The 27,804-nt window shown below is 39.1% G+C and overlaps 1 protein-coding gene across 1 annotated transcript; it reads right to left on the bottom strand.

The window, feature by feature from the left end:
- Positions 1 to 1,123: 1,123 nt before the first annotated feature.
- Positions 1,124 to 27,804, bottom strand: LOC107296231 (secretin receptor). Its single transcript, XM_015825584.1, has 13 exons — positions 27,703 to 27,804; positions 20,494 to 20,623; positions 16,051 to 16,161; positions 14,614 to 14,732; positions 11,925 to 12,022; positions 10,439 to 10,574; positions 9,151 to 9,304; positions 8,460 to 8,520; positions 4,980 to 5,046; positions 4,556 to 4,647; positions 3,480 to 3,618; positions 2,905 to 2,946; positions 1,124 to 1,306 (listed from the first exon to the last, which is right to left on the bottom strand). The coding sequence occupies exons 1-13, from the start codon at positions 27,802 to 27,804 to the stop codon at positions 1,124 to 1,126; spliced, it is 1,434 nt and encodes a 477-aa protein (XP_015681070.1).

Genomic DNA, 27,804 nt, shown 5'->3' with positions numbered 1-27,804 from the left:
CTAGTGGGCGATCACTTGACTATGAGTCAGCAATGTGCAGCAGCAGCAAAAAATCTAATACAATCCTGGGTTGCATAAACAGAGGCATAGAATCAAGATCATGCAAAGTATTAGTACTGCTTTATAAAACTCTAGTGAGACCATACCTGGAATACTGCAACCAATTTTGGTCACCATACTACAAAAAAGTTGTTGAGACCTTGGAAAAAGTTCAGAGAAGAGCAACTAAGATGATCCAAGGCCTGGAGACTAAAACATATGGAGAACAGCTGCAGTACTTGGGTTTGGCTAGTCTAAAGGAAAGAAAGAGGGGAGACATGATAGCAGTATTCCAGTATTTGAGGGGCTGCCACAAAGAAGAGGGGGTCACGTTATTCACCAAAGCACCAGAGAGCAGGACAAGAAACAATGGTTGGAAACTGATCAAAGAGAGAAGCAACCTTTCATATTATTGAGATATGTTATCTTCCTAATCCAGCTTCTGTCTTAGATGAATTGAAGATACATAGCAGTCTCTCCTCCAGTGGATTGTTTTTATCTGGCTTCCAGGTGGCAGCCCCAAGTCAGACAGAGTCACAATCAGCTCTCAAGAGAAAGTACTAAAGGCCTTTGTGGCAACTGAATTGCCAAGACTCCCTAAACAGCAAATTTGTATACAGCGCCTAACAAAATCCTTTGAACAATTGTGGGAAAGGGCTTCATACCAAAGAGATATTATTTCTCTTTGCCAAAAAACGTACACTCTATCATGTTCACACAATGCAGCATTTTCCCAAGATATACAATCAGTTTATAAGTCAGAGTCATATGTCCAAATGACAATATTGTTCAGAATCCATACTTCAATAAGGAACCAAACAGATAAGAGAGGGTATACTCTTTTGAAATGATAAGATTCCAAAGAACAAAATCAGCGAGTTGGGAGGGATGAGCTTTTCATTTGGAAATTACTTTTCACATATCTTCTTTGCAAAATAATCCATATGATAGCAAGGTTTGGGCCATAGCCTAAGTCAGACTCCAGGTATTGTGGTTAAGTCCTAAACCACAAAGCCCAATTAGATAATGCAAGTTTCTAGATTCCTCTGAGTAATTAGCATGTTCTTGTCTGCCCTGGAAACCTTTACAATTTACTCAGAATTGGGTGAGAAGGTCGTCTTTCCTCCTGAGGACCAGGCTTTGTCAGTGGCAAGACTTGAGTGAGCACACTTACTTCATTTGGAAACGAAGAGCTGTGATGCTTATGAGTACCAAGATGCTTCTTTAAGTGCCATTGCCACCATTTTCTCTGAAGCTCCTGCCGGACCTGAACAAAAAGTTTCAGTTTAGTAAGAAGGTTCATGATTTTCTTGAGAGAAAGAGGACGCCCTCTCCCTGTTCACCATGTGGGTTCAACCTTTGCAGTCAGTAACAAGGATAAATCACTCCCAAGCAACATTCTGCCCTGATGATATGTGGTCAGCCACTACTTGCCTGCAGAGGAAGGAAACAAAGCCAAAATGTGGGCAGAGACAATTAATTTTAGTCTCGTGGGTATGCAAGTAGAAAAGGGGGAAACAAAGGGAAAGAAAGATCGGAAAGGCCAATAAATGGACAAATGTGGTGAAGAAACAAGAAGAAGAATGGGCTGAGGTAACAAGACAAATGGCACTGTATTGTAAAGATTTTAAAGACTTGACAACTCATGATCCATTGGATCATCCTTTCCAAGATACTTTCTTATTTAAGCAGAGACAGAATGACCACGGGTGGCAAAAAAACAACAAGAGTGGGGATGGGAGCAACTTCCCACTTCCTGCTGGCTTCCACATTGATGTTGCTTGTGGGAAGCTGGCAAGGGGTATCAGAAATCATTCCTCCTCTTCTTTCTTAGCTGACCCTTGGAACTGACTGCCACATTTGTGGGGGGAGAAGGAATAAAGAGAGTTGTCAATTGCTAGAAAAACTGCACTCTTGCTTCTCATCCTGTTCCCAAGGGGCCTCCTTGCCCTTGAGAAAAGCTGCGTGTCACTTTTTTTTTCAAGTAGAAGGGAAACTTAACAAATTTCCAGATGACAGAAAACACAACACACACACACACACACACACACACACAACCCCCACAAAAGTCCTGAACTCTGCTGGGCTATCTGGAATTTTGAAAGCATCTTAGGGCATTTTCACAAAATGACTTTGGTGGCGGGAACAATAGTAACTCTATGACCAAGAAGAAACCGAATGCTCCAATAACCGCCACCTCTGCCTCCTTAAGATCACCATCATTTCCATGTGTTTCTTTTTCTTGAACAAGTGGACTCTATCTCTGGCTGATTTTATTTTCTAAAGCTGTTTTGGGATAAGTGTGAAAGTTGAAAATAAAATAAAGCTGATGTTTGAGATGGACGCTTTAGTTTGCAATATACAGTACTAACCTCCCATTTATTTTGTTTATTAAAAGGATCAAAATCAATAAAATAAAAATTAGGTAAAACACAGAGCCCAAGAGGCACACCGATGCCCATGGACACTGGGTTGGTAACCCACGATTCAGTGCCATGAGTGAACAAGGACTTAAACTAGATTCATAAGGATTCTTTCCTCTTATTGCCCTATATACGGATTAGTAGCTTTGCTGCATGTTCTCCTTTTATGAGGATGAACAGATAAGAATAAAATGTTCAAAACTACATAGAGTGAAGCTATCAATGACTATTAGCTGTAAAGGCTACATATTACATGCATCTCAATATCAGAAATAGTATGCTCCTGAGTGCTAGTTGATGGGGGAACCTATGATGAAAAGTGCTATTGTTCTCCAGTCCTGCATTTGGTCGGCTGCCATGGGAAACAGGATGCTGGGTTAGACAAACGTTTGATCTTATCCAGCAGGGTTCATGACTAAATCTCAGTCCATGGGAAGCTTACCTCTCCATTAAGAAAACAGTAAAGCACAGCCACAGCCAAACCCTGAAACAAAACAAGCAAATTATTCATTATGAAATACACAATAACACATGGCAGACTGCCATTCCAGAAGGAAGATGGAATGTCATTTAAGAAAAAAAATCACACTGAACTGTGATGCACATGGTTAATGGAGATTTCTTTGCAGCTTAGATGGTTCCAAAGACCAAGGCTGATGAGGAGAGGTTTAGGTTGAACCTGCTGGAGGTTTGCAGCATCCCATGTGTTCTGCTTACAAAAATGCCTTTGCCAGTAATGCTGATAATCATTTAAGGAGCTTTGAAACAAAAACAGCATAAAATAACCATTCAGAAGATAGGAGTTATATCAGTACTAATTTGAGCGTGAATTTGTAAAGATGGTAGGCCAGCCTCCCCCAAACATACACCGTTCTAGAAGTTGTAATCGTAACACATCTAAGAGTTACCAGCTTGGGGAAGGTGGTTTCACTATCTTTGTGCTCATGTGCATTTTCTGAGATCCTAATTTAAATATCTAAGGAATTTTTCACCAGGGGATCTATATACTCCTCTTACCTGGAAAGATCCTAGGGCTTTTTCAAGCAAAGCTTGAACCTCCATGGTGCCATTTGTGGTATCAAAAGGGAAAAAAGCAAAAATAATGTAATGGACTCCAAAGAGAGGGATGAGCACCAGTGTTGATTTAGCAAGCCTCCTAGGAGCAAGGAAAGAGAGAATGACAACAACAACAACAACAACAACAAAAAGAGGGCTAGATTAATGTTGGCTTTGGGATACAGATAGGTCTATGCAGGGCTTTTTTTTCTCATAGAACGCCCAGAATGGAGTTCCAGCACCTTTTTTGGATGGAACCTTGTAGGGTAGGCAAGGCGGGTTGTATGACGTGTATGAGTTCCGGCACCTTTTTTTTTTTTTTAGAAAAAAAGCACTGGGTCTATGCTAGCAGAGGACCATCCCAATGTGTAAGGTTGCCACTTAAATGACATGGCCAGTGCCCATGCTGATGAGAATGGTAGCCCAATACAGTACATCAGGATAATGCATGGTTGAGAAACCTGTCCTGTGGGTGACTGCAGAAGGATTGCCCAACTGTGCAAAATATATATGTATAAATAAATTTATTGGCCACTTATCTTACCACAGGATAACTCTGGGCAGCCACAAGATAACTCTACATATAATAGGGATTTGCCTCTCAAAATTTGCTCTCCTGTTTTCCTACATGTTTCTGATGATGAACATATCAGTTATGGAAACTCTGTCTTTCCTGAATAACCTCTTTTCCTATTTCCCCCAAAGATGTTGACAAGGTGGGTTCATCCCCTCCTACAGTATTATGGTGCACACTTGACTTTTAACCTCCTAGCAAGAGTTGAGGTTTTCTGTTACATAGCTGGAACTCCGTGTCCTCTTTTTCTCTCTGCTCCTAATAACATAAGTGAGCACAAAAACAGGTGCCTTAAATAGAAACATAGATAGGTGTAGCACCTTTCCCTGTAATGGGGTAATTATCCTTGAGGCAGCTTCCCTAGACAGATCCATGACATGCAAACAAAGAAAACATTTGCCCTCTGGTCATTTTTTGTTGTTGTTGCGTTTATTTGTGAGGCTGGTTAAAGAGGCCTCCTTACTTGTATTGGCTGGAGTCTTTGCCTCTTCCATCTGGCCATCGAAGTTTGTTCATCAGAATCCGCACAATATTAACAAATAGAATGAAATTGATCTGCAAAACAAGGAAGCACAAGTGAGATGGAGGTAGTTCTTCACTACACACACCCCATTCCTCCACCAGCTATTTATTACATCTTCTAGGACAGGGGTCCCCAACCTTGGCAACTTTAAGACTAAGCCAGCTGAGGAATTCTGGGAGTTGAAGTCCACAAGTCTTAAAGTTGCCAAGGTTGGGGACCACTGTTCTAGGATCACCCAGCCATCACTGAGCATACAAGCTTTATCCTAGGTAACATCTCAGGACCACAACAGATATTGCTATAACTTAGTAGTGGGGAAATAGATGAGAGTTTATCTGGGGAATTAGCTGTGAAATAGACTTACTGCAATAGAAACCACCACGGGACCTTGAATGAGCCATAGGGCATACGTAAGATGCATATCCCAGCATCTGTAAAAACAACAAACAAACAAACCTACAATGGTCGAATGAATAAAAGGCTCTCATTTAGAAAACCTATGGATGGACGTACTAGAAAGCTCTGTCCTGAAAGAAATATTTCATGGACATATGTAACCATTGGGTGCTTCTTACCATCTATCACATTATAGAAATTACAACGGGCAGATGTAATTATTAGAACCCTCAAGAGGGTACATTGGGAGGGTGAGGCAGGATTAGAGAGTTTGGATTAGAGAGCTCGGTTCTCAGGAAGAGTTGAAAAGTTCAGATGAACTCAAGAACCTGCAGTGACGCAGCAAAGCAAGGAGTCATTACACAAGCTTTTCACTTTTCTGTTGTTTGGCAGATCTAAAGGCGGATTCACACAGGCACACATAGAGGTAGGTCACGGTTAGTGTGAATTCGAATAGTGCAATGTTCGATTTTAGTGCAAATTGTCAATTGATACCAGGTTGCGTTTAATGAAAGTCAAAATTCAGTTAATGTGAGCCTGGTGTGCACACCATCGCCATTGTGGTTTTTGATGCTAGTTGTTGTGTACAACTAATTACACAACAAGAAAAAGAGAGGTTCTGTTTGGGGAAAGGTCAAAAAAAGGGGGGGGCTCATTTTGGAGAACCAGAGCAGAATATAGGAGATAGCAGGTACGCTTTGGATATGGGCTTATGCTCTAGCTTGACTTTTGTCCATGGATAGGAATGATATGTAGTAATTTTGTTTAAGTTTGTTACCCTATTTTGGCAAGGTTAAGCTGAAACCAATTAACATATTTTCCATTGAAATATCACTTTGAATAGTGTGAATTCAAATAATGCAACAATTTTGTGTTATTCATGATCAGCATTAATTGGGACCAAACTGTAGAGACCAACCCCATGATAGTTGTGACATCAGAATATGTTTTCTGTATGGCCAGAGTAATGAAACACCAGTGGCAGAATTTTATCATCAAGCAAAGTACAGTACTTATCAATGAAATCAATTCATAAATCTCTCTCACCCAGTTTTTTTTGTAATTGGATTTCTGCCGAAAAGATTTGATTCATATCTTTTTTCCGCATGATGCCACTCTCCTTTATTGTACCTTATGGGACTGTTGTGAGAACAGAGGAAAATTCTTTATGAATAGCTCCTCTGTCCAACAACCTATACCACATTCTCCCATGAGATTGTTTTACAAACTTTTTCAAGCCCTAAAAAAAGGTAAATTACCTGTCCTGATTTGATTGTAAAAAAACTTACGCTAGAAAGGCTCTTGAGGAAAAAAAAAAACCTTTGAAGGGCTTGCTAAAATGCAACTTCTTTTATTTCATTTGCTACGTTCGATTCATTTCCTAATTACTGAATCTAATGCTGGACAGCAGTCCCCTTTGAATCTGAGCATTGCAAACCTCGCCCTGTTGGATGGAAAATTCTCAAAGTCCAAAAGCTTAATGGCGTGCATTGCAGTACAGTGATCATATTTTAAGAGGCAGTTTAGTGTAGCAGTTAAGGCATCTGGTGGAAAACAATGACTTCTTGTCTCACACTTTTTAGGCACAAAGCCAGCTGGGCCAACGTGGGCCAGTCCCTCTCTCACAACCCTAGGAAAGAGGCAAAAGGCAAATCATTTCTGAAAAACCTTGCCAAGAAAATTGTAGGGACTTGTCCAAGTAATTGCCTGGAGTCTGCACTGACTTGAAGGCACAAAGTAAATGTATAAATCATGTTTTAAGGGAACTGCCATTTTTGCTAAAAGAGAATAAAATAGCTAGGATTTTTTTTAAAAAAAATATCTGTATTCGCATTTTATCATCCTAAGAAATGCAAATAATAACTGCTAAACCTGTAATTATAATGCAGAAAACTCCTGAAAACGTCATCTTCCCACAGAATAGTTCTCTGTATAGTGAACTCTGTATAGTCTGTTGATTCAGCTGAGGTCTCCTGTTAGCCCAGGTAGCTAAATAACCCATTGAATATGTTGCCAAATTATGCTGCATATTGTCAATCCAAAATATGTGCCATGCTATAATTTAGTGTATTGCTTTCTCTAAAACCCAAGTTAAAAATCTGGGTTGATTTGTTTGGTAGCAAGAAGACAGGATCTCAGCTTCTCACGAAATGCTAAATAATGTTGAATTTGTTTACCCCAGCAGAAGGATCCAAATGGAGCCAAACAGCCTATGTTTCACTGCACACTGTTTGTTCCTGGGAAGCCAGATTCATCCGAACAGAAGATAGGATCACTAGCACTAAATAACCTTGTTATTTTACTTCATTAATAAAAGTGAGTTACAGGACAAGTAGCTAGCAGCAGAAAAGATATCTCCCTGTGATATCTATTCAACAGATATGAAAATACTTTGAAACCAGATTAACTGGAACATTATCCATCATAAAGAGCAACAGGAACACTCTTTTTGTAGAAGGTGAATTCTTAAATGAGAGTTCTAGGCATTTAGACAAATGTAGACTAATTGTAAGCTGTGCACAGTTGCCTTGAACTGTGAGGTGGACAGCATATACATTTCATAATAAATAAAATAAATATGCAATTGCCCTGTCCAACCATGGAACATTTAGAAGCCCTCTCCCTCCCTCCCTCTCTCTCTCTCTCTCTCTCTCTCTCTCTCTCTCTCTCTTTCTTTCTTTCTGTATATTACCACTGCATTTCTACAAAATTCCCACTCCTTTCTACAAAAGTATGTTTAAAAGGACAGTCCGGCATAACTGTGCAAGGGCCATGCTTGGTAGTGCTACTTGTCCTCTATCTTACAAACCACTCCTGTTTGTTTCCACAATAATTATCAAACTGCCTTGCTCAGAGCCCGTCAGAGAGAAGCAGATTTGATACTCAGGAAATGGAATATAAGAGCTGGCTTTTTATTAAAGGCTCATCACTCTAACCTAATTGCAGAATTTCTTTTCTCAGAATCTCTGAGCACTTCACACACACACACAAAAATAGATTTTAAACCAATTAATACTCATTCTGTGGAGTGATGAGACAACATTAATACATAATGTGCTGTGTTCGCCCTAAGCCGTAATATGTGATTTGTTTAGTTTTGGCCAACCAACATGAACCCTGCCATTTTATCACTTTAAAAAGAGTTCTGCTGAAAAACATTCAAACCTTGAAGCCAATTCTAGGCACCATGAAATATATGGTTTCAAATATTCCAGGAGTGATCCAGAAGCTGTTCTGGAAAAATTCAAAACAAGGCTTATTTTGAGGATAGATCACTTCCAGAATATTCAAGAGCAGTTTCTTTCAGGATCAGAACATTTTGTGATGGCACATTTTGCACACTTGTGATACTTCAGTATTCTGCTTTATTCAGTTAAATCACAGTTGGAACCAACCCTGCCTTAGCGTGAATTGAAAACAGACTGCTGAGTTTGGAAAATGTGCTTACCCAGCATTTTCATGTAATAGTCTGGCTATGACCCATGCAATTACGAATAACTTAGGAGCACCTGCAGCAGAGGAAACAATTTTGCGGTTAGTGCCTACTCATAACATAGAAGAAAAGCTGGATTAGGTTAGCTGAACATTTTGAATAATAATAACAAACCCTAACAACTTTATGAAAAGGAAAAATGGATCTGCCTAAAAATAAAAGGATGGACCCAACACACCTAACAGAAGGCTGAAGCGCACAGAAATGTGCAAACTTTCAAAATGTCTTTACCCATTAAGACAACCCCCTTGCTTTTCACAGCTGAGTATTGCACAAAGACTAAAGGGGCTGAGTGGAGGGGAGAGGAATTTCAATCCAACATTCCTGCACAGCGCCATATTTGGAGGGAATGGTACACCTGTTTGCAGGTTCATATTCAGTTAGGTCAGTGGCAGGAGCTCCGGCATAAACCTCGTTTGCCCTCCCAAGCACAGGAAAAGAGATGGAAGACAGGAAAAGCCCAGGACAAAGAAAAGCAAAGAGGAGGAGAAGAAGAGGAACAAACCAAAGGAGGCAAAACAAGGAAGAAAAAAAGCGATCCAAAGGCAACTTGGGGAAGAGGCAAGGGGAGTAAGTTGAGGGTCTGCAATAGGCCACTGAACATCCCCAGACAACATGTCTGTCTGCTAACTAAGTAGATGCTTACCCCATCCCAGAGCCACAAACCACCAGAAGAACTTTCTGTCGGAGAAGAAAGAAATGGCCAGCAGGCTGTGGAGATAAAGCCCTTCTACAAGAAGCCAACTATAATTTGCCATGATGCAGAAGTTAACAAAGGCTATGATCATCTTGCACCTGCCCTAAAGGAGAAACAAGAAACATTATGAACAAGGTGTGTTTTATTTTTTATTTTTTTTATTTTTATCTCCTTTCCAGAGAACCTTTGCCCCACTGCGCCTTATTTATCAGTGGTCTATTAGTTCCTTGGTTTCAATACTTTAGAACAGGGGTGTCAAACTCGCCATGTCACGTGTCATGATTTTTTTCCCCCTTGCTGGAGCTGGGGTGGCTGGGGCTTCCGCGTGATGCATCCGGCCTGCGGGCCGGCAGTTTGACATCCCTGCCTTAGAAGAACCATGCTAGATTCGACCACCTACACCAGGGGTATCAAACTGGCAACGTCACGTGACGTGTCGTGATGTATTGTGACTTTTTTGCCATTGCTGGCAATGGGGTGGACATGGTTTCGCTATGATGCATCCGGCCCGCAAGCCGGCAGTTTGACACCCCTGACCTACACCGTGACATTCTGTTGTCGTAGCAGAAACATAAAAGCAAGTCATAATTCTGCTGAAATATGAAAATCACCACCAGTGTGTTCCAGATGTCCTCATACTGGATGAATATTACATCCTTTTCAGTTCCTTTCCTAACAGCCCTTAACATGGGATTTTTATTTTTACAGAGGCTAGGGTAGCATTTTCACTCAGGCAACAATCCCAGAATCCCTTGAGCAGTAAAATTGCTTCTACTTCGGTTTCTTCTAAAGTTAATCAAGATTGCTAGACCAAATATCTGATCTCTTGCAGGGAACAGACCTTAGCAAGTACTATTAGATCTTGCTACCTTAGCTTTTCTAGATGGACAGATGTCATTTTCTTCAGTCTTATATTAACGATGAATTAATCAAAATTGTATACAAATACATTTGCCCTATATTACTGCTCTGAGCTTATATAGCTAATTAAACTATGCTGATCATTTTAATCAAGTTGTTGCTGTCACAAAATCAAAGGCAAATTAAACACAATTTGTGCCACTTTAAAAGCTAGCAACTTATTTAAACAAGACAAAGGTACCAGAATAAGCAATTTTGCAATATGCTTTCTCTGAGTTTAAAAGCGATAAAAGCTATTTTTTTTTCATTTTCATTCTTAATTAGCTTTTTGATGCTTTATTGAACTGGGTAGCTGTATATATTTCTACTTCCTTACTGTGTGTAATTCACAGTACACAGCATCATCCGTGTCCTCTGACAGTATAGGATCCTTGATAAAGTTTGCAGTCACCCTTAAGATGAAAGAAGCAAAAAGCTGTATATGGATGTAATTCCTTGTACAGCGGAGTTTCCTATTCAAAAGGGGAAAACAAGGCATTATGCAGGATTCAAAACAGGTATTCTCATCAGCCATGTCAAGATTTAGGGAAGAGAGATCATTACTGTTGTTGAAACTGCTTGGAATCATTTGCTTTAATCTGCAGCAGGCTTTCCAAGATCTCAGCTAGACGTCTTTCCATGCTTCTTGCCTGTATTGCCTAGAATCCAATTATATGCAAAGAAGAGCACATTGCCACTCTAGGTTAATATTTAATGTTGATTAAACATTCAATTGACCTGCTGATTAAATTAAAAATGTCGATTTTCTTCAATGCTGGACACCTCCTAGAGCAGTGGTTCTCAACCTTTTTAATGCCGCGACCCCCAACCGGTCGTAGGTCGAGGACTAAACCGGTCGTACGTCGAGGACTACCCAACCGGTCATAAGTCGAGGACTTTCCCTGCCCGGGAGCGCCGTGCATGCGTGGTTCCGCCTCCTGGGCCGGCTGAGGTGTAGCTGGCAAGCGGCAGAGATGGAGCAGGCTGACCACCAGCTGGCCCAGCTCAAGGGAGGTAAGGCACCCGCCGAAAAAGGGAAAAAAAATGGCGGACAGCCTTGCTTGGTGACCCCCGTGAAATGGTCGATCGACCCCAAATGGGGTCGCGACCCATAGGTTGAGAACCGCTGTCCTAGAGTCACTGTGTGTGAGTCAGGCAGCCATATAAATCTACCTAATTAAATAAATAAATTTATGGATTTATCAGATGGCTCATTCCTGAGGGCAAAACTCAAGTGAGTTCAGCTCAACTTGGGTGAGTTCCCGGACACATACATATAGGTTTCCTGGCTGAAGTGGTTTGCCATTGCCTACTTTCAGGATGTTTTTTTTCTCTTTAATCAATTTCCCAGTTTAGCCTAAAGCCCTGGAATTTTCTGGTAGTCTCACAGCCAAGCACTCATTGAATCTCAACCCTGTTTTGCTTTTTTGAGATCATATGAGTTTTGCTACGTCCTGCAACCTAGTTGGGCTTCTGTATGGTAAAACTGATAACTGTAAATTATGTTAATTTCTTGCACAGTGTCTCCCAGGGAAACACAGTATAAAAATAAAAAAATCTACTTGACAAATTAAATGCAGTATCATACGATCAAGTAAAAGCAGATGAAGTAGTATGGTGGTACATTTTGAACATATCATGGAAAAGTATTGTCAGATCTATGATTATCATAATTTCTCCACTCCCAACCCCACCAATGAATGGAACAGGATTCAAAATATCTCAGTGTTTTACATCATTTAATACACCCAGACATCTTCATGTGGGTCATTACAAGATAAACTAAGGAAAGACTAAGAAACGTGTGGATAATTCTTTCTCACCGAAAAGAAGCTAAGATGCTCAAGGCTGCTGTCAGAGCTATGAGGGAAATGCTGCTTCCAATAGTGTACACGGTCTCCAATTTCATTAGATAAGATACCTGTAAGAAGACATCCAAGGATATTTTTTTTTCAGGTAGGAGTTGTGTTCGTACAAGAAGCCCTTCAATGTTGCGTTAAAAAATAATATCGTAGGAACGCATCTTTTATTTGCAATAAACTTAGTACCATCATGATTTGAGGCAACTGACTTTCTCTGCAAATCCCAGTTATTTCTTTGGTAGAACTCAGTTTGATTGAAAACATGGAAGAAACAAAACAAAGAAATATCCTCAGCCAGGTGTGCAATCACCGTTAGCATATTTAAATCAGAAGTGGGACTTACAATATTACATTAGACCAGAATGTAGTTTATTTGTGGCTCATTTTAATGTGTGGGGATGGCTATTATGGTTGGAGGGCCAAGATTTACAATTTAGAGTTATGTGTAAATTCAGTCACTATGGCTTTTTTGACAGACCATGAGTAATCATGGTCTAGCAGCATGGGTGATCTTCATGAGTACTTATGTGACTGCAGTAGGAATCAATGATCTGAGGCATGTTGAGTTGCCTTGTTCACATGACCCTCAAAGGCAACACCTAATTTACTTAATACAACAGATACATCATTCTGCTATTCCAACATTTTGGAAGAACATGTATTAAAGAGGCTATTGAATTGGACAGTACTAAATTGGATCACTAGGTGTTGCTATTTACAGTTATTTTTCTTACATGTAGCAGCTCTCTTGTCTGTGAATCCAAGTAACCAAGCAGAACAAATAAGCACTTGTAGAATAAAGATGAAAGTAACCCCAAAAATACATTTTCTGTAATGACAATAAAATGTCTGCCTTTGTTTGTACTTTGGCTTTTATATCTCACCTTTCTATATCCATTTAAACAGAATATAAAATGCTTAGTGCCTGTGCACAACAATTACAAAAGAACTAAATTGCAAAATAAAAACAGCCTCATAAAGCACAACCCTTGAGAATAAAAGAGCCCATTAAATGACTGCAAAAATAAAAACTCTCTGGTGCCTGCTTAAAAGTGGGCAAGGAAACAAATGATGACAACATCATTGCATATTGCACCTTCTGATCTAAGTCTGTTGGCAGCATACTCAAGTAAGTTACATTTTCAGGCAGTCTGCCAGGACAGCCCCTCATGGAAGCTGCTGTAATAATCAATTCTGTAATTAAGTAGAGTGTCAAAAACAAAGGCTTGATCCAATTCCTCCTTCAAAGAGCATAATCGGCTAACCAGCCAAAAAAGATAATATGTATTCCTACCCTCCTTGTGTGACCTGCCTATCCATTTGCACATCCATGTTTCAAACATGTAGGTTTAGGGAAGCTCAACATTTGTCGATACCACAGATTTATGAGTGTCCCTACTGGTTCCTAAGTGGGTGGATTTAAACCTGAATCAGCCAGGTTGGCACTCTATTTATCCTTCAATGTGTTTCATTGAATCTAGTCCTTCAGTGCACCAAGAGAAAATCCAGTTCCGTGAGGTCAGATGAAACAAATGGGTGCAATTGTATCAGCAAAAAACTATTTCAGAGATATAGGACACTTCCAGCCAAGTAGCCTTTCTGATATATCAATCCTTCTGAATCCAGTTTAAAATGCACCTAGTGAGTGAGATGACTTTAAACTATTTTCAGACCTATGCAGAATATTAGGTGCAAGGCAGTATAGAGTTCACAGCCAATCTCCCATCAATTACTGTTTGCTCTTTTGTCCAATAGTTGAGCAGAAAGAACTGTCAGCCAATCAGGGGTCACCTGACAGCCAATCACTGACTGCCTACACCCTCCCTCTCTTTTCAGGCCTGTGCTACTCAAACAGAACAGAAGTCTGTGTATGCCATGTTGGCAATCCTTGTGGCCTTCACCATTCCCAATGCCAATGTGATAATAATTCCGCATTTGGAGTTCTTCCAATCATGCCAGCATGATGCTGAAATCTCAGATCTTTATGAGCCTTGGTGGCGCAGTGGTTAGAATACAGTATTGCAGGCAAACTCTGCCCACAGGCCGGGAGTTCGATCTTGATGGGGCTCAAGGTTGACTCAGCCTTCCATCCTTTCAAGGACCCAAATTGTTGGGGGCGAGATGCTGATATTGTAAACTGCCTAGAGATTGCTGTAAAGCACTATAGGGTAGCATATAAATCTAAGTGCTGTTACTATTGCTATTGCTATGAGAAGATGGGAAGCTGGTAGAGCCAAGAATATCCCTCCAATATAGCCCAGACTATCCTGAAGTAGCAATACTATCTTTTTCTGAAGTAGAATTTGTTGCCTTGAAACAGCAATTCTGCATCCGTGGCTATAAGTGATATCACTGACATGGAGACAGGTGGATTTTCTTATTATGTGGACTTTCACACTTCTGTGATTGCTAAATAGTGACCAGACTTCAGTATATGTACATGTCAAATTTCACATATTCATAGCTAATTTATGCACCTGCAAAATATGAATGTGCTTTTACACATTCAGAAAATACTTTTTAACACCCCCCTTTTTTTGTTGGTAGTGGTCTACACAAGGGCCAAATATTAGACCAACTTTTGAGCTTGCATACAGTAAAGGATTTTCTATCATGTGCAGAAATATTATAGCTGAAGAGACGAACTCACCTTAGATTCCCACTCAGTTATAGGGGCGTTAAGTTGTTTGGCATTTAAGCCACAAGCAATATATGGTTTGGGATATTTTTCTGACCAGCCTTCCTTGGTGCAATTACGATACATAAGCCCTGCATTGCAACAACAAGAACAGGAAAAGCCCACAATTAAGTACTGGACTATAAATAAGAGGAAAATGTAGTTTTCAATATACAATCAAAATTATTTGATTTTATTGTTAAATTAAAGCAAATAGTGATCGTAATATGATGAAAAGGTCTAGCATTACTTCCCATTTCCAGTGCTGGCCTAAGAGGAAATTATTTTCTTAAAAATAATCTATTTTATTTTATTTTATTAGATAGGAAGCCAGGGCTAAAACAAATATACACATAAGACCACCCAGAATGTTTGCAACTGTGTTGTGATCCCAAGTAGATTAATATATCATGCATGGGAGCTGGGGAAAGGGAGATAGGGTAAACAAGAGGCAAATGACAAAATATGTGTCATGGGACACAAATATAAAAGGGCCAGGTTTGCATTGTGATGCCACCATGCACATGTTATCATTTCCTGAGTCACCAGGAAATGATACCCAATATCTCTGAGAGCATACTAATTAATGTTTTCTTGAATAGATCATTATTAACTACGTTTCTACAATGCATTATGTGAGCAATATGTGAACTTTTTGTTCATTTCATAAGAACATCAAGCAAGCCCCACTCAACAGACTCAAGGATCCTTTTTCTCAGGGTGGCCCCAGTAAATTCTTCTGGGAAAGCATTTCTTCATGCTGTCCTTCTGGGAATCATGATATGAAGGCCACAGCTGCCCTCCAATGTAGCTCTTCATCAACTGGAATAAGTTATTCCTCCTAACCATCATGGTTAATACACATTGATGAGTTTATCTTCATCAATGTAACTGTCTAGGCCAGCGGTCCCCAACCTTTCTGGCTCCATGGACCAGTAGCAGCAGTGGGGGGAGGGGGGGATGGTTTCACACACACAACCTAATCTCGCACATGCACAAATGGAGGTTTGCGCCCTTGCCTGCTGCTTGCACAGACCGGTTTCCAAAGGGCCGCGGACCAGTAGTAGTCCATGGACTTAGGGTTGGGGACCCCTGGCCTAGAAAACTACCAAGAGTCATTTTGAGTCTTGTAAGAAATGAACAAGCAAAGAAGCAAATTCTTGGACCTCTTACTGTTTTTTTTTTTAATGCAGCCCTCAGAGTTCAACCTGCAGTGTTTTGGTGCCCAAAATGAGCAATTATGGTGTCCTGGACCCTGGATGAAAAACAGACAACATTCTTCATATAGGAACAGAAGTCAGTCTAATACAGTTGGAAAAGTAGCCTAACTCCTTCAGCTCCAAAAGCCTAAGACAACTCCCAGATCCTCTGAAAACGTGTTTGACCATTAAATCATGGTTTTCATGTTACCTGTTTGTCCTGTGACTATTTGAAAGGCTCGGGGACAGGGTGCACTAACAGTTTGTCCGATGGGAGAAGACAGCCAACAAGTAAGATTATCCCACATGCCAAGGCATCTGCCTAAGGTACAAGAACAAAAACACATCAAAATAGTAAATGAATCCCACAGAGGGGAGGGGAAAAAAACCCTATCACAATCCAGAGGCTGTGCCTGCATCAACCAACGGATGGGAAATCAACCTCTAGCACTGATGATGTTACCTAGTTGGGTAATGAAACATCTGCAAGAAATCAACCAAGCTCAGAGAGCATCAAGGGCCCCTCATTTCAACCCTGAGTTACATATATTCTCCTTTATTGGTAAATCTATCTCTGTGGAGTAGAGTAGAAGTAAGCACTAGCCACACACCATGCCCTTTATCCTCCTTCTTTCTGATGCCACAAGTATTTTACAGCTTATAAAACTATATTAAAGAGTTCCTCCTGTTTACCCTGCGTCTCACAATGTACTTGCTGTAATTTCGATCAGCTAGGGCTGCATCATATATAACCCAAACAGCGCAGGGTTTGGCAGTCTACCAACGTCCATTAACTAATGCCAGTACTCACAAATCATGCCATCCCAGGAGCATGTATTAATGGATTGCCGAGTGTGCTAAGAAGGGGGAGAGAGGTGAATTGGTCTTCTTATCTTCTACTAAAGGTCTACCTTTACTTTGGTGTTCAGAGCTGTGTGAGATTATTATGGGAGGGCAAGGAGCAAAAATATACTCTACACAAGCAGATACAAGTTGGACAGATATTTCTGAATTCACAGTGCTGACTACAAAGGTATGCAAGGTCATTCTTTTGTTTAGACAAGGGCTGACTAGCTCAATGAAACCTAATTAATTAAAACCAGGAAGAAGCACATTCATATTAGTATTCAATCAACCATTGTTCCAGAAATCTCTTTGCTAATCCTCCCAAATATTTAAGCTTACTTAATCTTAACTCGTATGATGCCAGGATCATAAAATGGGACATAAATCCACCAAACAGACTACTCTTTTTACACAAGGTTTAATTATATACTAACTCTTTTGGTACTGTCGCTCCCTTGAGGGAGCTGGGCAGTGTGCTTTCCATCGTTCAAAATAGCAAAGTGGTCATAATATTTAAATATTCATTTTCTGGTATCCAATATGGTTACTATGATAGTTCAAAAATTGTGGTATCAGAGGAAGGTTTTAGAGATAATCAGCAAATTAGAGTAGGATTTTGGCAAACAGGCTATTCCCAATATTGATTTTTGAAAGTTAATCTCAACTCTTTTTTTTTTTTTTACAAAATTTTATTTATAATACAATTAAAAAAAACATTGGATATAACGTGACATTCCAGTATATACATTCTTATCAAATTATTCCACATTTTACAATCGGTTCTTCATCTCTGAATATACATCTAAATTTTATATACAATACTTATTCTAAAATTACATATATTTCTATCTTAACGCTGGCCTATAATCCCAACCGTCCCCCTCGAATCCTTCCAGTGGTAAAATTTTTCCCAGGTTTCAAAATAAACTGATCTACCTTTGTCTTTCAATACCATTGTGAGCCTGTCCATTTCCGCACATTGTAATATTTTATATAGTGTCTCTTCCTCTGTGGGAGTTTCTTTGCTCTTCCATTTTTGCGCGAACGCAAGCCTGGCTGCAGTCAAGACATGTAACAGCAAATAGATTGTTCCCTTATTGTATTTCTCCGTGGTTATTCCCAACAGGAAAAGTTCAAGTTTTAAAAGTTAATCTCAACTCTTGTTCCTCCATGCACAAATTGCCACATGGAGAGCCCGTCCTGGAGTGGTAAGAAAATGTGATTTGAAAATGATATCCTATAAATCCCTGCTACTACAGGAAGTGTAGATATCAGAAATTTAGGCTAGAACTATACTACACACCATGATTATCTGGATTCACAGGACCTGCTGAACCATAAATAAATCATAAATTAGCTGAACAGTAGCTTACTCAAGTTATACAATATCCTTAGTTTGAATAGACATCTGCACAAAGACAGTATATGTATGTATGTATGTATGTATATATATATGTGTGTGTGCACACATACACACACATAAAGGCAGAGACAAACACAGAGTCAGAGAGACAGAGAAAGAAAGAGAGGATCCTAATGTGACATTAATTAACAGTTTAATCTTCCAGCTTCTCTACGGGATATTCTTCCCTGATCGGTATAGCTACAGAACTAATTGCAAATTAGCATTTTGTTCCCCCTTAATTAATCTTCTATTCCTTATATGGGATTATTCTGATCTTTCCTTCTTCCTTTCTTATAATCCTCCACTTCCAGATTTTTTTATTAGAAAGAAAAAATAGATAAAAAGAAAGAGAAGAACTGTGGATTAAATCGCCATTTCTAAATTTGCAACATAAGTTAACAGCTAACTAGTAGAGAAAAAGTTAAGTAGTAAAAGTTTATCTTATAGTCTCATAAATTCACCAAGAGATGGTGACTATAGCTATAAAATAAAGAAATTTTAATTCTCGGAAGAAAGTCTAGGCAAAATTTTAATGTGTAGAGATGTTATGCTGATAAATAAGATACATATTGTCAAAGCCAGGGATTTCCCATTGTAAATGAAAACTGGACTGAACAAAGGAAAAATATTGGCCTTTGAATTATGGTTTTGGAGAAAACTGCTGAAAGTACTGTTAGGGCAGTGGTGGCGAACCTATGGCACAGGTGCCAGAGGCAGCACTCAGAGCCCTCTCTGTGGGCACGCGCGCCATAGCCCCAGTCCTAGGCCTTCAGCTGGGTTTTATAAAACCTTTTCGTTTTAGGCCTCCGCTGCCGTGTGCAAAAAAAAAAAAGTTCAATCAGTCAATTTTAACTTCTCGCGGGGAAAAAAAATCTTGCAAAGTTGGAATTGATTGATTGAACTTTTTAGTCCCACCCAGTCTGCCATTACCACTGCAGCCACGCCCACCCAATGGGCCACACCCCCTCCAATGGGTCACACCCAGCCAATGGGCCACATCCACCCAGCACCCGACGATGCATAGGTGGGTTTTGGGTTGCAGTTTGGGCACTCGGTCTCTAAAAGGTTCTCCATCACTGTGTTAGGGTGTTATGTTCACCTTATCTGCAGCTCTATCATTCATCTCTATTGTATTTGTTTCCTGTGTCACATTGCTGCTCTATGATTCATCTCTATTGTTCCTGTGATGCATTAACTGTTCCTGTTGTAGTCTCTCTTTCTAAGAAGATGGCTTCTGCACAGTGATGGCTTGTATTGTATTGATTTACTCCACATGAAACATGGTGTCAGAACTGGGATTGGATTCACTTACCCACTGGCAATAGGGAATGCACTGTGTTGATGCCACAGACCAATGCTAATGACAGTCCTGATCAAGCCAGTATCCCTGACAGCAGTCAAATGCAAAATGTCCCAGTAAGTGGTGAGAAGAGCCCAGTAACCTCAGCGAGATCGAAGAAACCCTTAGTACAAAGAGAGCCTGTCCTGTAGTGGCAGACGTCCCCGACCATCCAACAGACTTAACCTATAGGAAGTGTTGTTACTGGTTCTCATCCAAAATTTCACAGTGTTGTTTGGTTAACATGAAAAGGGGAAGATGTTACAGGTGTTATGTTTACCTCATATGCAGCTCTATCATTCATTTCTATTGTATATATTTCCTGTATGTATCACATGCAACTCTGTGATTCTTTTGTTCCTATGATGCACTTCCTTTTCCTGTTGTATTCTCCCTCTCCCTCCCTCCCTCCCTCCCTCTCTCTCTCTCACACACACACACACACACACACAAGATGGCTTCTGCATAATGATGGCTTGTATTTATTTACTCTACATGAAACATGAAACCCTTGGACTGCAAGATTGAATTATTCCATACGAGATGAAGTAGAACCAGCCTGCTCATTAGAAGCACTAATAAAAAAAGCCAAAGCTTAAATATTTTGGGTGCATTGTGGGAAGGTAGGAATCTTGGAAAGGACCTCAATGCTTGGAAAAATCAATAGTAATTAGAAAAATACCAACAGAAGACAAGGTGGCTAAAAGCCAATACTGACAATGCAAGCATGAGTTTACAAGAATACTGAGAGACAATCCTTATAGTGTCCCAGTGAGTCCCAAAAAGTTAGAAGCAACAGAATTCCTGAACAACAAGATGTATACAAGACGTGTTAACTGAACATACTGCCATTCTGCAATTTTAGGTGATCCAAATTTCTCTTGCTAAATTTCAAATAGTTTAAACTAGTATTTCTCAATCTCAGCAAGTGTAAACTGTGTGGATTTCAATCCCCATGGCTGACTGAGGAATTCTGGGAGTTGAAGTCCCCAAGTCTTAAAATTGCGAGGTTTGGAGACCTCTGATCTAGATGGCCCCAACTCATATGCTGAGACATACAGTACCTGAACTCCTGAGTAATTCATTTCCAGCTGTTCTGTTTGCTTCTTCCTGGGCAAGGGCCGAGGTGCAGAGTTCTTTTTCCATCCTCATGATTTTTTTGATTTCACATGATGAAATGAAAGCTCCAATCTGCTGTATTAAAAAGTATCATTTTATCACTTTTTTTGTTACGCTGATTATCAAACATAGCAGCTAGGTCCTTTTTTATATGGTTATAATTAGAACATTTTAAAATAACACAGTGGCTTATTTGTCTTCTGAACTCAACTAAAGCCCAAACTCATTAGAATTTAATCCTGGGATTTGTTTGCAAGAGCGGGGAAGCATTCTAGAAGACATAGCTGTTTTCCTCCTCTCCGAAAAATTGAAATACCCTTCTGAAAAGGGTATTCCAACTTAAGGGCAAAATGGTCAGCTAAACTCCAATATATATAGATCATATTTTTTAAAAAATGTTTTTCTTAAGTTGTTTCACATTACACCTAATTCCAGTCAATGAATCACATAATTCCAGATGAGGCTTATAGCACAATCAATCAAAACCATCATGCGGTTATTCTATCATGATTGTCATAAACATATACCTCTAACTGGGAAGGCAGAAAAATAACGAACGATGCATTCTTATATCATGATGCAAATGCTTAAGCCATGGGCTTTATGTTGTGACTCACAATGAGAATTTTTATCACACACACCCCCTTGTATCCTCTTGCGAGTCTCCTGTGATAGTTGTCCCCATTCCATTCACTATCAATACCTCTTTGTATTATTCCAGCCTTTTTTGCTTAACACAAATAGTGACAATATAATCTAAATTGAAAATAATTTACTCATCAGCTCTGTTTTTTGGGGTTTCCTAATTTATTAAGTCTGGGTTTGTACAATATGTTAAATTAAAATGTGGTTGGCTAGTTTGCGGTTTGCGAATGCAATTACAATTTAGTTACCGTGTCTTGCCTGGATGCATGGAATACTGAAAGTGCCCCATGTCTCTATGCCTATACAACTCAAGCACTACTGGTGCAATTCAGTCTAAATGTTGTGTGTTGCTAGTAGGGAGATCCTGGGCAACCTTTTGCAATTCCAAACAAGCAGTCCCAAGAGATTTACAACATTCTTGGCGACTGCCTTGTATGGTGGTAAAGTATACTTGGCTTTGCAGGTCAGTTTATGCAAACCTGATTTACATCAATCATGCCTAGTGCACAAGAAATACCTATTTCTATGAGTGTAGCTGGATTAATCTACTTTCACACATTAAAAAAAAAAAGTTAGCATCACCATTATTGGGCCCTGAGTCAACTTCTTCTATTAAAATCGATTATGTATATAAATTAAAAAGTTTTATACAATGAATACCTCAGAATTGATGATAACATAGTTTATCTTGACATGTTACCTCCTGCAAAGGATTGCTGAATGCTGCCATTCTTCATACAGATTTCTATTCCTTTACTTAAAATACCTTTGAAATTCTAACTCACATGCCAATTTATGCTACAGTAAAATGGTTGCCTTTTAGATTGGATTTCTTAATCCATCTATTCCCCTCTCTACCTGGATGGGGATATGTCCAACTAGATAGCTATCCAAAAATTGAAGGGAAAGAAGAATTGGTTCACAAAGAGCAACTGTAGACACAAGGGGGAAAGCATAGGATGTTCAGCACATCAAACAGGTGCAATTTCTCTGTCAAGGACTTACAAAGGCTACTGCACATATCAGAATTTAATTTCTAGAGAATTCCTTTTAGGGCATGCAACAACCCATCAGTTATACATTAGGAAGACCTTCTGCTCATGCAGCTGAATGATCCCTTTGAGTAAGAGCTGTAAGTCTTGTTGGAATTAAGTTTGAGCTTTAATTTATGAGACCTTTCAGATATATGGTTATAACTCAATCAAAAACATTTCAACTTGGTTAGCCTAACATTATGGTTAAGTAACTGTACAGGTAGACGTTGCAGTATTAGATATGTCCCACAGAAAGCAAAGACTACCAGGTTTGCCATAAGAGTGTCTTCAATCCTGGATGGATGAGATATGAGGCCTCTACCATCAATGAGAGCCGTCATTTCAGGGTTTTTGCAAACAATTTAGGAAAGTTACAAAAAAATAAATTATTTTTATATAAGACAAAATTACTTTGTCCTTCAAACCAGTACTGTATTTTCAATTTTGACAGGCAATTGCCTGTCAAAAGAAGTTCCTTCTTTTCTTCTTTTATTTCTGAACAGAGGTGCTAGCAAGGGTAAAGTAGGAGTATCCAACAAAAAACTCTTATTTTGCTTTAACTGCATCCGCGTTTTGATGGTGATTTCTCCACTCCCATCCATCTCCTCACTTAAAATATCGTTTAATTTTATTTACTTACCAGTAATCCCAAGGAGTGGAGGAGGAATGTACAGGAAATATTGAGAGCTTGATACATCTTGAAGATATACAACAATATCAACCTCCAGATAGGAGCCAGGGCTTCAACTTCTCATATGGTCAGATGGGATGATGGGAGTTATATGTTAACCCTATCTGGAAGATCATAGGTTTCCTACTTGTAATCTGTCAATTGGCCTAACCTTATCCGTGTTGATGGAAGAATGACAAGACTCCAAAAAAAGGGAAGATTTCTACTTGAGGAAGTTTCTTTAATCACTATACCAAAGACAGAGGAGCAACTTCAGTTGTGATGAGAGCCTAATATTGATGGACATTAAAGCAAGCTGTCAGTCATACACAGAGAGAATCATGTTTATGCAAGAGGGAGCTTTTCTTTCTTTGTCCTAAATGGCAGATGTTGAATAAAATTGATAAGCATTATTTTGGAAAAGGAAACCTACAACACAAGGCACCAAGTGTGGAACTTAGGGGTATCGGATCTGGATCATAACATCTGAAAGATCACTCACTGGAAAGAAAGATAGACAGAAGGCTCTTTTCATTTGCTGTTATCTAATGATTGCCCAGATTTTTGCAGCCTAGATCCAGTAGCCCGAATGAAGCTTGATCCTTATAACCACAACCATAAGAAATACAGTACGGTAACTTAAAATTCTTCTATTTCAACTTGCAGAAGTAAACCAAAATTGCCTGAGATAAGTCAGGATTGGCAATAGGTTTCAACGCAAGATGTATTCTGCCTTTGAAGAATAAAGCAAGACCTCTCCCCTCACCTTAGAGGATATAAACATGTCAGAATAAGTAAACATCACATACTACTTCCAGAAGTTGTTCAAGGGCTTGAATTGGTTTCCAGCCTGACATTCTAAATACCAAGTGGTGTTTATAAATGTGTGTGAAATAAGTTGCCTGAAAAAGGGAAAAGCATGAAACGGTGCTGTGCTCCACTCAGTCAGTAACTCATAAGTCTTGTAGTAGGTATGGATAGCACATACTTATCACAAGATATTCTCACAATTGCTGCACCTGCTTATGGGTATGATACAGGAGGGGGAGGGGGAGAAATATAGAGGAAACCATAACTTGTGATGAATGTGATGAACACTGTGCAAAAGACTTTGGGCTTCCTCAGCTACTGTCCTCTAAATATTTTTGGACATCATCTTATCATCCCAAGTTATCATGGCTACATTTGTTGGGAAAGAAGACTTCTTGGAGGGTACCAAGTTAGGACGATCAGCCCTTCTCTATCTGGGTTCTGCAACAGGTCATGACTAAAAAACAACAACATCCAAACATCCCTTTTAAAATTTTGCATACCACTCAATGCTAGCACTCGCAATGGTGAGAATTTCTATGCACAACTCAGTTTATTAATCACCATGTGCTGTAGATATAATAAGTTTCATGGAAGGGGTCCCTGAGATTTGAAAATTATTTCAAGGGACTTCAAGGGTAAAAAGCTTGAGAAAAACTGCCCTAGACAGTCATTTTATGTCGAAGCTCTTATCAGTGTAACACAAATATTTACAAGCAGATTGGCTCAAGGCCTTATCCTTGATCCCTATCCCTAAGGAAAGATTGGAGAAATGGTTGGTTTTCAAGATACTGGATTAGTTTCCAATACTCCCAGCTAGCATAATAAGCACAGTAGTTACTAATCACAACAGCTGTATTCTAGGAACATTGATTGATTCTTACCCTTAGCTATAAAATCTCAAGAACTTCTGCATAATCAAATATTGACAAACCTTTCTATCAGACTAAATAAAGAAGCAATTGGTTGGATTTACATTGCATGTTAAGCCAAAACCAATAGTCCTCCCTTCCCCTCTCTGCAATACATTTTGGCTTAGCGAAATGTGCAAAGCCACACACATAGTCAGCATTACTACGAAGGTTTAAAAATAAAAATGACCCATAACTTGTGATCTATAGTAAGCGCAAATGTAAAAACAGATGCCAGCTTCGATTTTCTTCTTACATAGTTTTGGTTTCTAAGTTACCATTCTTCAGAGCCATTCCAAACACAAGGGTGACACACAGGTAGTCCTTGACTTAAAACCATTCGTTTAGTGACCGTTTGAAGATACACTGAACGGCACTGGAAAAAGTGACCTATGACCGCTTTTCACACTTACAACCGTTGCAGCATCCCCATGGTCACATGATCAAAATTCCGATGCTTCACGACTAGTTCATACTTGTGACCGTTGCAGTGTCCCAGGGTCATGGGACCACCTTTTGCGACCTTCTGACAAGCAAAGTCAATGGGGAAGCCAGATTCACTTAGCAACCATGTCACTAAGTTAACAACTGCCGTGATTCACTTAATAACTGTGGCAAGAAAAGTCTTAAAATGGGGCAAAACTCACTTAACAACTGTCTCGCTTAGGAACAGAAATTTTGGGGGCTCAATTGTGGTCATAAGCCAAGGACCACCTGTACATCCAAAATCATTTATGTTACAGTACTACATATCGCCAGGAAAAGTTACCAAAATATCATATAGGTCTCCAGGGTCTTCATGAGATGAGTTGAGTAATTAGCCACTTCTCTTTTTTTTCCCCAGAAGAAATGCAACAAGGACAGATTTGCTACATCTCTTCTATAGCTGCAAGACATTGCTTCATTAGAGGCAAAGTATGGATGTCTCCAGGCAATCCCTTTTTTAAAATTGAAAAACCAATGTGGTGCTGAATTTAATTTAATTTAATTTGAGCTATAACTTTGCACAGGGACTTGTATCACGTCTGAAGCAAGGCCTTAAAATTTTAGATTTTGTCTGAGAATAATAATAAACACTCTTAGGTTAAAAACTACTCTGATTAATAATTGTTAGTATATTGGCTGCCTTGACTTGATTTTAACAACAAATTTAAAATACTGATGTAAAGCCACCTTTATATACAATACTAGTATAGTATTACTTTGAAAATTCTTATTTAATTTTACATGACTTGGAAATCTTTTTTCTTTCTCTGCCTGCCTGCCTGCCCCCCCCCCTCTCTCTCTCTCTCTCACACACACACACACACGTGTACAGGTAATTCTTGACTTATGACAACTGAGCCCAACATTTCTGTTGCTAAACAAGACAGTTGTTAAGTGAGTTTTGCTCCATTTTATGACCTTTCTTGCCACCGTTGTTAAATAAATTATTGAAGTTGTTAAGATAGTGACATGGTCGTTAAGTGAATCTGATTTCCCCATTGATTTCGCTTGTCAGAAGGTCACAAAAGGTGATCACATAAATACGAACCAGTTGCCAAGCATCTGAATTTTGATCACGTGACCACAGAGATGTTGCCATAGTCATAAGTGTGAAAAACAGTCATAAGTCAGCATTTTAGTGCCATTGTAACTTCAAATGGTCACTAAATGAACAGTTACCTGTATTACTGGTATGCACACTTTCATACATACAGGCACACACTCTTTTCTTTCATTTTTTCCTTCTTCTTGGTTCCACTTCAAATAAAATTTGTGTGTGTGACAGAGAGATCTGCAGGGAAAGTGATTCTCCACGGGAGAAGCCATCTTGTTTCAGTTCCCGACATTTTGCTCTCCCAAGAAGCAAAGCCACAGTGGCACTATGTCAATGAGATCATTTTGCAAATAGGATAAAATTATGGAAATTAACATCTTAGAACCGCAGTTCCACATCACAACTTTATTGCAGCTTATGCAGGACTAAGGCACAATTAAGTCACAAAAGTCATAGATTTTGTAAGTAATGTTGATTGTGGCCAAAATACCTGAACAGAAAAGTCACTGATGACTTCTGATACTTATTATTTATCCAATACTATTATAGCAAAAAAAATTATATGTCATTTAAAACTTATAAAAATGAATGGAATATTTTATTCCATTCATTTTTATTTCCATTTACTATTTAGCTTCCCTTAAGTGATAACCCCCTGTGAATAGAAACATTTCTAAATGAACGATTCAATAAATTGTTATAAACTGAATAATAATTCACCCAAACTTTATATAAATGTTTACCTATTCATCTTTATTATTAGAAACATAATAGTTTCTATTTATTTATACCATTATTTGCACGCAGTCTAACAATTATTCATATTTTTAATATGTGCTTGATTATTTGTTTCATCTCTATATTTTGTGCCTCAATTTAAACCAATCTTTCTAGCCCATACTAAGCAATATTTGAACACGAGACAAGGAGCAAGAAATAATTGGACATACATTAGCACAGTTCTTAATTTTAGAATGAAATTAGTGTATCAATTACAATAAATTATCATACAGAACATAATAAAATATTTATGTTTGACTCGCAACTGTCTTTATATGCTCCTTGACAATCCAGTAAATTGCTATCATAAATTAAATTTTTACAGACTGCGTAATGAGCGGATTATTCTGTCACTATAATGCACAGTGCTTATGCGTTTTGGTCTCTGAAGCACAAAGAACCTTTCACAACCAGACAGAGTTATGCAACCTATACACTTTATCTTTGATCAGGGCAGAGGTGAGTCTCTAAAGCAGATTCTCATCCTTTTTATAATCCTACTGAAAGAGTTCTAAGACATTTTAAGTAACTTCAAATCCCGGTTTGGGAGACCATAACTTTTTTTCCTTCCATTTTATATCACAGTCCTACATAGATACTGGCTCAGAAGCAAGTGCCATTGAATTTTAAAGAACTTGTTCTGTATAAGTGCACACTGACTGCTCCGTCTCCCGTATTTTTCTCCTCCCTTTAAGTAGGTGGACAGAGACAATTGGCTTCCTTGCTACCATACAAATATTCGACTGATCAGTTACGGTCCTTACCGTTAGCTCCAGAGATGTGAAGATAATTACCATAAAACCCCACATGGCTGGCTCTTGTTTCTTCCCTTCACTCCTCTCACACAGATCAAAAGTTACCTCCAT

Source organism: Protobothrops mucrosquamatus, unplaced genomic scaffold, assembly GCF_001527695.2.
Source record: "Protobothrops mucrosquamatus isolate PMUCROS unplaced genomic scaffold, P.Mucros_1.0 scaffold_200, whole genome shotgun sequence".
NCBI lineage: Eukaryota > Metazoa > Chordata > Lepidosauria > Squamata > Viperidae > Protobothrops > Protobothrops mucrosquamatus.
The sequence above is the reverse complement of the archived record's forward strand: the minus strand, read 5'-3'. Positions and strand labels throughout refer to the sequence as shown.

Coding starts and splice junctions, on each gene's coding strand:
- LOC107296231 (XM_015825584.1), bottom strand. CDS start 27,804: ATGGAGGTAACTTTTGATCTGTGTGAGAGGAGTGAAGGGAAGAAACAA. Junction 16,162..20,493: donor TGAATTACTCAGGAGTTCAG/GTACTGTATGTC, acceptor CTTGTACCTTAG/GCAGATGCCTTGGCATGTGG. Junction 4,648..4,979: donor CCGTGGTGGTTTCTATTGCA/GTAAGTCTATTT, acceptor CTTGTTTTGCAG/ATCAATTTCATTCTATTTGT.